Source organism: Budorcas taxicolor, chromosome 7 (assembly GCF_023091745.1).
Source record: "Budorcas taxicolor isolate Tak-1 chromosome 7, Takin1.1, whole genome shotgun sequence".
Classification (NCBI taxonomy): domain Eukaryota; kingdom Metazoa; phylum Chordata; class Mammalia; order Artiodactyla; family Bovidae; genus Budorcas; species Budorcas taxicolor.
This window is the reverse complement of record NC_068916.1, coordinates 5,686,842-5,696,918: the sequence shown is the minus strand read 5'-3', so window position 1 is coordinate 5,696,918 and position 10,077 is coordinate 5,686,842. Positions and strand designations below refer to the sequence as shown.

Below are 10,077 nucleotides of genomic sequence, written 5' to 3'. Positions count from 1 at the left end.
TTTCTAGCCGCCTCAAGGGCTGCCTAAAGCCTGAATGTCCGGACGGCTTCAGGCTCTGTTCCAGGAGGCACTTCCCGACGTGGAGAAGGGAGGGTGGGCTCAGGAAGGCGACGAGGGGACGCAGGCCAAGCCCGAGGGCGGAGGTACAGCCGGATGCACCGAGGGGGTCGCCCCAGAGGGCTGGTCACCCAAGTCACCTCGGGCCGGGGAGTTGCTCAGACGGGGCGTGGCCTGCTTGGGGCGTGGCCTGTGGCCGCGTGCCTCCCCCATCCTCAGCCCCAGCTGCCGCCAGACCCGCGGGAGTCCGACCCGAGTGCGCAGCGGAGCTGGGACCCTCCCTCCGACCTTCGGACCTGGCCATGGCGTCACTGCCGACACTGCTCTGGCTCTGTGTTGCCGCCGCACACCTGGCGGGGGCCCGAGGTGAGGCGCCCCTGGACCCCCGCCCAGCACCCCCTCCAGGCGCCCTAACGTCTGGCAAGCAGCCGGAGCCTGGAGACAGAACCAAGGGACCCACTCGCTTCCCCACGCTGCAGCCGCCTTGCCCGCCTCGGGAGTGGAGTGAGGGGGCAAGGGCAAGATGGAGCTCCCTCCCGGACCACCTGGGGGCAAGAGGGGACTGCAGGGTATCCATGGTAGCCACAGCGTTTGGGCCCTGAATCAACCAGTCTTGTCCCCAGGATGAAGGGGTCAGAACTGTCCCCTCTCACCGAACTCCTCCCCTCTTGCACACACACACATACCATTCAGAAAAGAAACTCCCATCTCTGGAACACTCAGTAGAGCCGGGCACTGGGCCTATTTATCAGATGGGGAGACGGAGACTCCAAGAGGGAAGGGACTTGTCTGTCACTGCCCAGCCTGGCTATCTGAGACCCCTCGAAGCCAGAGAAGCCAGGCTAGATTCCAAGGACTTCCCCTTGGCAGCCTGGGCCCCGAGTGCAGGGCTGTAAGGTAGACTGAGGGAGCCAGCAAAGGGATGAAGGGAAATTCAGATCAAGATGAGGGCAGAGAGGGGCTCAGCCAGCCGAACTCACGGCCATTGAGCAGAGTGGGGGAACTGTGTCTGGGGGAGTGAAGTGGACAGACTTCCCCAGCCTAAGGGGCTGTGTCCGAGTGAGGGATGGGCTGTGAGAGCCTGGGGTGGGGAGGTCAGGGGAGGCTTCCTGGAGAAGGGGAGGCTGCTGTGCTGGGGTCCCCTGAGGTCAGAGTCTGGCTTCTCCTCTGTGAAATAGGAGAGACTGGGGCAGGACCTCACATACCAGGAGCTCACAGAGGTCTCCCCCCACCCCACCATGCCTTACCCCTTTGATAGGTACTCCCGACGCTGAGGAGCCCACGGTGACCGCGTGGGGCCTTGAAGGTTCATCGTTGCGCCCTGGCCAGCCCTCACCAGCCCTGGAGGACTGGGAAGGTGAGCCAGTTTGGGTCTTAGTCCTGGTTCTGCGGTGGGCTCTGTGTGAGCTCTGGCTGGTGGGGTCATGTGAGAAGGGGGATGTGAGCTGGGTGAAGAATGCAGGAGGCGTCCCTGGGCGTGGTGGCCCCTGGAAGTGGTGCCCTAAGAGGTCTTCAGTTTTAGGAGCAGGGAGAGTCCAGGCTGTTTGTCCAGGAGGAAACCAGGGTAGGTGGGGTGGAGTGGCATGGTGGGACGACCGTCTCAGTTCAGTCAAGGAAGCAAGAGTTCTGGTGCTCCTTCCCAGATAGGAAGGTTCTATCTGACTTGCTCTTGAATCAGGAAAGGAGTGAGCACCCCCTGGGGGGCTGATGGAAACAGAAGCTAACCTGTGAGAGGCCAGACCCTTCCCACCTCTGGCTTCCCCTAAACTGAGGGTGCCTGATGGGTTCAGTGGGCAGTAAGCAACGTCCCTTAGCGGGTTTCCCTGGTGGCTCAGATGGTAAAGAATCCGCCTGCAACGCAGGAGGCCTGGGTTCCATCCCTGGGTTGGGAAGCTCCTCTGGAGGAGGGCATAGCAACCCAACTCCAGTATTCTTGCCTGGAGAATCCCCTGGACAAAGGAACCTGGCGGGCTATAGTCCATGCGGTGGCGAAGAGTTGGGCACGACTGGGCGACTAAGCGCAGCACAAGCAAGACCCCAGCTGGCACTGATGGGGGGCTGGGCAAGGGCAGCAGAAGGGCTGGTCTCAGGCGCGGCTCCTGCTGCTGCCCTTACATCTCCTTACCTCTCAAGGGTTCTGAATTCTGAGGGTGGGGATTGGGGACGCAGTGGCAAGAGCTCAGCTTGCACTCCTGGGCCAGCTCAGGTGCTGAGCAGAGCAGCAGAACTAGGGGGGCTGCAAGAGGAAAACAACCCCCCTTGATCGCTTTGCAGCTCCTTCTGTGCTCGAGGGCTCTGGATCTGGGAAGGCTGGGCTGGCCCGGCCCATGCACTTTTGAGCGCAGGGCAGCCCGGCTTAAACGCGAGATGAGGGTGGGCAGGCCCGGGTTTTCGCATGAATTGATGGGGCCCGACCGGCGGCGGCCCGGGTCCCAGCGCATGCGGTCTCCGCAGAGGCCAGCGAGTGGACGTCCTGGTTCAACGTCGACCACCCGGGCGGCGACGGTGACTTCGAGAGCCTGGCCGCGATCCGCTTCTATTACGGGCCGGCACGCGTGTGCCCAAGGCCGCTGGCGCTGGAGGCGCGCACCACGGACTGGGCGCTGCCTTCGGACGTCGGCGAGCGCGTACACCTGAACCCCACGCGCGGTTTTTGGTGTCTCAACCGCGAGCAGCCCCGAGGCCGCAGCTGCTCCAATTACCACGTGCGCTTCCGCTGCCCGCTCGGTGAGGGCGGGGCTCAGGGGGCCGCAGGGACCGGCGGGAGGTGGAGGAGGCCTGAAAGTTCGGATCTGGGGAGGGGGCAGGACCGAGAGGATGTGGGCGCGGCTAGGAGGAGGGGGTCCTTAGGCCACAGGAGAGGGCTGGAGCGGGGAGCAGAGGCGGCTTTGGAAGGGATGGGCTGGAATGGCGGGGGCCCAGGCAGCGGGGCCAGGAAGGAGCCCCCAGGACCGCGTCTCCCTCTTGCTGCCCTCATTTGCTCTACACAGCTTCGTCCTGTGAAAGCGTGTTTTGAGCCCTAGACACGTGTGAGACGCAGAAAGAATAGCTCGGCTTGTGGGGAGGAGAGAGGTGTGTGTGTGTGTGTGTGTGTGTGTGTGTGTGTGTGTGTGTGTGTGTGTGTGTGTGTGTGTGTGTGTGCTGGGGCTGGACAACCGTACCTCCACTGCACAGTCGACCGGTTCGCCTTGCGGGGGAGAGGGTAGGACTTCTCTCTGACTCAGATGCACGTGCCAGGAACGTCCTCCAGCCCCACACTGTCACCAGATTCTGGGTTTCTGGGGTGGACGGCCACCTGACGCCCCCATCCTTGCCCTCTCCCCAGAAGCCACGTGGGGTTCGTGGGGCCCGTGGGGTCCCTGTTCAGGGAGCTGCGGGCCAGGCCGTCGCTTGCGCCGCCGCCGCTGCCCAAGCCCTGCGGGGGATGCGTGTCCCGGGCGTCCCTCGGAGGCGCAGAAGTGTGTGAGGCCTCGGTGTCCAGGTAGGAGGGGCGGAGCCTGGAGGAGATGGGCGGACTAGAGGCGGGGCCTGGGTGTGATGGGAGCCGGGCCAGTTGAGGGAAGTACCTAGAGGGGCTAATTAGGGTGGAGTCTGATGGGAGGGGCCTGGAGGGAGGAGGCGGAGTCTGGGCGTAGGGGCGGAGCCTGGAGGAGCGGACCTGGACCACGTGGAGACTGGCTCTTCCTTTCCTTCTGGGCCCCCGAGGAGCACTGGTAAAAGTGTATGTCTGGACGGGTGGGCTTCACGGGGGTCACGTCCAGTCATGGGCAGATCTGTGGAGGCGTCTCCTCCGCGTGCATGTTGGGGTGTGCGGGTATCCCGGTGGACGTGGACGCACACAGAAGCTGGCTCATGCACTCGGGGTGCACACTTGCATGGAGTTGGCAGGTCCCGCCCGTCCCCCCACGCCCACGCCGACACGCGCTCACACCCTGGCAGACACGATGCCCAGGCCCTCCCAGGGCCGGACACCAGGCCAGCCAGAAGGCGACTGGAAATTCCAATCAGGCCTGGGCTCCACAAACACGGTCTGGAGACTGCCTCAGCAGAGCCGGCAGCAGGGTGGGGGAGCGCCGTGGCCAATGGGGTGGTGGGGTCCCCACCCTACCCTGCTTGGCTGTGCATCTCCATGCCTCTGCCCTGAAGTTTCCAGTGGAATTTTCCATTTTATGGAGAAACCGCAGGATTGGGACTGGAGGGAGAGGTTCTGGGCCCAAGACGCGGCCCCTTGCTGGGCCCCCAGCCCCGGCCTGAACGTTTCCTCTCATGCTAGAAGGAGCCTCTCTGGCCTGTGAGGGTCAGCTATGCTGTCCCCTCCCCAGGGCATCTCCCTCACACCAGGACCCCGGGTTCCCCCCTTGCCCCAGCCCTGACCACTCAGCCCCATGTCCTTCACACCAGGGGCTGCTCCAAGCAGGTCCATGCTGAGGACTGACTCTCTGAGGGGAACGAGGTAGGCAGGGTGCCTAGGTGCCTTTGCTGAGGGACTGATGGAGAGGAAAGCCCTCCCCAGGAAGGGGTCAGGAGCCTTCTGTGCCTCCCTGTGTCCCTCCAGGGTGTGGCCCCAACACCTGTGGGTGCCCCGACCACATTCTTCTGGGCTCAGTGGTCACCCCATCTGGGCGTCCACTGCCAGGAGCCAGGGTCTCCTTGAGAGACTGGCCTGGCACTGTAGCCACTAGTGATGCCCATGGAACCTTCCGGATGCCTGGAGTCTGTGCCAGCAGCCGAGCCAACGTCAGTGCCCAAATGGACGGCTTTTCAACAGGCATGGGCCAGGCCCAGGCCAACAGCTCCATGTCGGCGGTGGCCACTGTTGTCCTTAATAAGTTGGGTAAGTACCTCATGGCAAGAGGGATGAGGGGCTGAGGACCTGGGGAGGTAACTCTGGGTGACACCAAGCACTTGGGACGATATCATGCACAGCGAGGTCAATGGGGGCAAGAAATAAGATGTCACAGTCCTTGGAGAAGATGTGGGGTAAGAAATGAGTTGCAAAGGGAAGCATTAAGATTAGGCCTTAAGAACCCGCTCCAGTGTTCTTGCCCGGGGAAGAACATGAGTGGACAGAGAAGCCTAGCGGGCTGCAGTCCATGGCATCACAGAGAGTTGGGCACAACTTAGCAACTGAACTCTCTAGTGGCTCAGTTGGTAAAGAATCTGCCTGCAATGCAAGAGACCCGGGTTTGATCCCTGGGTCGGGAAGATCCTCTGGAGAAGGAAATGGCAACCCACTCCAGTACTCCTGCCTGGAGAGTTCCATGGGCAGTGGAGCCGGACAGGCTATATAGTCCATGGAACTGCAAAAAGTTGAACACAACTGTGTAACTAACTTTCACTTTAGCAGCTGAACAATAGCAACAACCCACAATCAGACAGATTGCGCTCTAGGGAAATACTTCTTGATGGAAATGTGCCATCAAATGGAGAGTGAAGTGACCCAGCAATAAGGAATACAGAGTTCTATAAGAAATTAAAATTTATGTATAGAATAATAGCTGCAAATATTCGAACAATAAAGTCTGTGGCTAAAGGGGGAAAAAAAAAAAAGATTCTGCATTAAGGGTACAGTCTCCAGAAGATGTGAGGTGAAATTGAGTGGTGCTAGAGTCATCAGAAAAGACCCAGGTGAAACAGGGCACCACGGTAAGGGACTGGATGGCACCTGACTCTTGGGAAGGGTCACTGGGAGAAGCTGGACCCTGACCTTTGCTGCCTTTGCCCCCAGAGAAGCCCTACCTGGTGAAGCACCCCGAGTCTCGAGTTCGAGAGGCTGGCCAGAATGTGACCTTCTGCTGCAAAGCCTCAGGCACCCCCATGCCCAAGAAATACTCCTGGTGAGTGCCCTGCCTCGTGCTCATGGGTCTCTCGGCCAGCTGTGGGCATGGGCCTCCTGTGATTCATGGTGCCTCGGAGACCCAGAGGAAGCTGCTCTGCAACCTTCTTGTGCTGCATGGGGAGGGGCGTGGATGCAGCCCCTCCCCTCTGCCAAGGACACCCATGGTGTTGTTCACCCGCGCCCCCCCCCCCACCCGCCCAGGTTCCACAACGGGACGCTGCTGGACAGGCGGACACACAGGTACGGGGCCCACCTGGAGCTGTATGGGCTCCGCCCAGACCAGGCAGGCACCTATCACTGCAAAGCGTGGAATGACGCGGGGGCCGTGCGATCGGGCACTGCCCGACTCACCGTGCTTGGTAAGCATCCTCAGTAACCCTCCCCCGAGCCCCTGACACCAGACTGAGTCCCAACTCCAGCTAAAACTCAACCTCACATGGAACCCCAGCTTCAGACTGATCTCTGACCTTGCTCAGTCACTGAGCCCCTGGGTTGAGCCTCTGACTTCAATCCAGGCCCCCAGCCTTGGCCTCCCTGGAGCTCTCCTACTCACCCTTCTCTGCCTGCTTCCTTGCTCCACAGCCCCGGGGCAGCCAGCCTGTGACCCTCGGCCCCAAGAACACCTGATCAAGCTTCCAGATGACTGTGGTCAGCCAGGCAGAGGGCCCACCTACCTGGATGTAGGCCTTTGCCCTGACACCCTGTGCCCCAGCCCTGCAGGCTCCAGCCCCCGGTGTGGGGACGCAGGCTCCCGCTGCTGCTCCGTGCGCCGCCTGGAGAGCAGGAAGATCCGCTGCTCTGGCTACACCCTCCCAGTTAAGGTCGTGGCTGAGTGTGGCTGCCAGAAATGTCTGCCCCTTCGGGGGCTGATCCGGGGGCGCGTGGTGGCCGCTGACTCTAGCGAGCCCTTGCGCTTTGCTCGCATCCTGCTGGGCCGGGAGCCCATTGGCTTCACGTCCTACCAGGGTGACTTCACCCTCGAGGTGGCACCTTCCACTCAGCGGCTGGTGATGACCTTTGTGGACCCCAGTGACCAGTTCGTGGACACCGTCAGGGTCCTGCCTTTTGACCCTCGAGGTGCTGGCGTGTACCACGAGGTCAAGGCCATGCGAAAGAAAGCCCCCATCATTTTAGACGCCCGCCAGAGCAACACCATATCCCTCGGGGAAATGGGAGAGGAGGCCCCCTTAGGAGAGCTGGTCATCCCTCCCGGGGCCTTCCGCAGAGCTGACGGTCAGCCCTACACGGGGGCTGTGGAAGCCCAGGTGACCTTCGTGGACCCCCGAAATCTCACTTCGGCAGCCGCCGCGCCCAGCGACCTGCGGTTCGTGGACGCGGACGGGGAGCTGGCCCCGCTGCGCACGTACGGCATGTTCTCGGTGGACCTCCGGGCCGCCGGCTCCGCCGAGCAGCTGCACACGGGGCTGGTGGCCGTGCGCGTGGCCGCCGACCAGATCCGGATGCCGGGCCACGTGGAGGCCCTGAAGCTGTGGTCGCTGAACCCTGACACGGGCCTGTGGGAAGAAGAGAGCGGCTTCCAGCGCGAGAGACCGGCGTCTCGGCGGGCCCGCCGGGAGGAGCGGGTCTTCCTGGTGGGCAACGTGGAGATCCGCGAGCGCCGTCTGTTCAACCTGGACGTGCCCGAGCGCCGCCGCTGCTTCGTGAAGGTGCGCGCCTACGCCAACGACAAGTTCGCCCCCAGCGAGCAGGTGGAGGGCGTGGTGGTCACGCTGGTCAATCTGGAGCCCGCCCCCGGCTTCTCGGCCAACCCTCGCGCCTGGGGCCGCTTCGACAGCGCGGTCACCGGCCCGAACGGCGCCTGCCTCCCCGCCTTCTGCGACGCCGACCGGCCCGACGCCTACACCGCCGTGGTCACGGCCGCCCTGGGCGGCGAGGAGCTGGAGCCCGCGCCCTCGCGGCCGCGCCCGCTCCCGGCCGCCGTGGGCGTGGCGCAGCCCTACCTGGACCGGCTGGCGTACCGCCGCACCGACCACGACGACCCGGCCCTCAAGCGCAGCGGCTTCCGCATCAACCTCGCCAAGCCCAGGCCCGGCGACCCCACCGAGGCCAACGGCCCCGTGTACCCGTGGCGCAGCCTGCGGGAGTGCCAGGAGGCCCCGGTGACCGCCAGTCACTTCCGCTTCGCTCGTGTGGAGGCGGACAAATACGAGTACAACGTGGTCCCCTTCCGCGAGGGCGCGCCAGCCTCCTGGACCGGAGACCTCCTGGCCTGGTGGCCCAACCCGCAGGAGTTCCGGGCCTGCTTCCTCAAGGTGAAGATCCAAGGGCCCCAGGAGTACATGGTCCGCTCCCACAATTTGGGAGGCACCCATCCCCGGACCCAGGGCCAGCTCTACGGGCTGCGGGATTCCCGGAGCGTCCGGGACCCCCAGCGCCCTAGCTCCTCTGCCGCCTGTGTGGAATTCAAGTGCAGCGGGATGCTGTTCGACCAGCGTCAGGTGGACAGGACGCTGGTGACCGTCATGCCGCAGGGCAGCTGCCGGCGTGTGGCGGTCAACGGGCTCCTGCAGGATTACCTGACGCGGCACCCCCCACCCGCGCCCGCTGATGACCTGGCTGCCTTCTCCATGCTGGCCCCGCTGGACCCCCTGGGTCACAACTATGGTGTCTACACGGTCACCGACCAGAGCCCAAGGCTGGCCAAGGAGATCGCCATCGGCCGCTGCTTCGACGGCTCCTCCGACGGCTTCTCCAGGGAGATGAAGGCCGACGCCGGCACAGCCGTCACCTTCCAGTGCCGGGAGCCAACAGCGGGCCGGCCCAGCCTCTTCCAGAGGCTGCTGGAGTCCCCGTCCGCGGCTCTTGGGGACATCCGAAGGGAGATGGGCCAGGCGTCGCGCGTACAGGCCCGAGCCTCGGGTCCACTCCGCACCCGCCGAGGCAGGGGCCAGCAGTGACCTGGCCCCCAGCCTCGCCCCTCTGCCCTGCTCCCGACCCCTGTATCCTTGGGAAGCCAAGTCCCCTTCTCCAGAGGCTCGCTGTCTCTTAAGGTTTCAGGGCCCCCCTCCCCTGCCCAGGATTCAGAGTCAGGTCTGATGGTGGAGAACCCCGGCAGGTAGTTGTTACTGTGTGACATGAAATGGAGTTAGTTCGTCCTGGCTGTGGGAGCCAGTGTCGTGGGGTGACCGTGGGGGCATGGTGACCTACTGGGGCCCAGAGGGGATCATTCCCAGCTCGCATACCAGCTCTGATTTCATGTGTATTTTGATCCCAATTTCAGGTAATCCACATCTTCAGATTTCTGTGCTGAGCTGGGTGCTCCGTTGGGTCCCCTACCCTGAGCTTTGTTCTTGGGGTTATTTATTGGAACAAAGCCGGCAAGACTGGCCACAGGTGTGAGTGGGGAGGGGTCTGGAGGTGGCGCATTGAGGGTCTGGGGAAGAGGCTTCTTGGCTCTGGGGCTGGGGGGCCCAGTTCTCACATGTTTGGTGCTTGGAGATTCTCTAGGGGGTTGAGGCAGGGATTCAATTAAAGATGCTTCATTTCCTCCTCGTGGTGTCAGTCTTGGGGAGGGGAGGATGGGGGCTGGGACTGCTAGATCCAGAGGCACCTTGGCAGGCAGAAACAGGCCCGAAGCACATACGGACATGAGTGTGAGGGCAGCTTGCAGGCCTCCGTGAGGTCCCGGACACGCCTCAGGTAGGCACGCGGGCCCCAACTGATGCCCACAGAAGTGTGTCTGTGACACGTGTGAGCGGAGCTGACCCATGAGCCACCCGAGCCCGTGCAGCCCTGACCGCTGAACACAGTAGCAGCTGCTGCCCTGGCATTCTCCTCCTCGCCTGGCTGTGGTCAGCGGCTCCCACCTGGCCACGTGCCCAGGGGCTACAGTGGGCAGGGAGGAACCCTGGCCAGGGCCGCTTACACCAGGAGGCAGGAATTGAGGCCGCCCTGGACTTCCGCGGCCGGGGCCACAGCTGCCCTACCCTGGGTCCCACCCAGCTGAGGCCTGGCCACGCCTTGACCACATGGTGACTGTGCTGCCCAAGGCCATGGTCCCGAGCCCTCTGCCCTCACCAAGCCTCTCAGTCTGGACGTGCAGAAGGCACAGAGCCGTCACTTGCATGCTGTGCGCTTGGCTGGGCAAGTTGTCCTGACACCCCGTGGGGCAGGCGCTATTCTGACCACACCCCCACTTGCCAGACAGAGAAACCGAGGTC

General features: G+C 63.3%; 1 protein-coding gene across 1 annotated transcript; it reads left to right on the top strand.

Moving 5' to 3' along the window:
* The first annotated feature begins 203 nt into the window (after positions 1-203).
* CILP2 (cartilage intermediate layer protein 2) lies at positions 204-9,213 on the top strand. The gene is made up of 8 exons (XM_052643201.1): positions 204-423; positions 1,316-1,414; positions 2,512-2,784; positions 3,383-3,538; positions 4,613-4,891; positions 5,786-5,894; positions 6,098-6,255; positions 6,479-9,213. Exons 1-8 carry the CDS (start codon positions 360-362, stop codon positions 8,812-8,814), a joined length of 3,474 nt encoding a protein of 1,157 aa, XP_052499161.1. The 5' UTR covers positions 204-359; the 3' UTR covers positions 8,815-9,213.
* The last annotated feature ends 864 nt before the right edge of the window (positions 9,214-10,077 follow it).

What these genes read in the sequence shown, in the direction of transcription:
- CILP2 (XM_052643201.1), top strand. Translation starts at nt 360, where the DNA reads ATGGCGTCACTGCCGACACTGCTCTGGCTCTGTGTTGCCGCCGCACAC. An exon ending in ACACCTGGCGGGGGCCCGAG is followed by an intron (nt 424 to 1,315) that starts GTGAGGCGCCCC and finishes CCCCTTTGATAG; the next exon opens with GTACTCCCGACGCTGAGGAG. An exon ending in TGCCCGACTCACCGTGCTTG is followed by an intron (nt 6,256 to 6,478) that starts GTAAGCATCCTC and finishes CTTGCTCCACAG; the next exon opens with CCCCGGGGCAGCCAGCCTGT.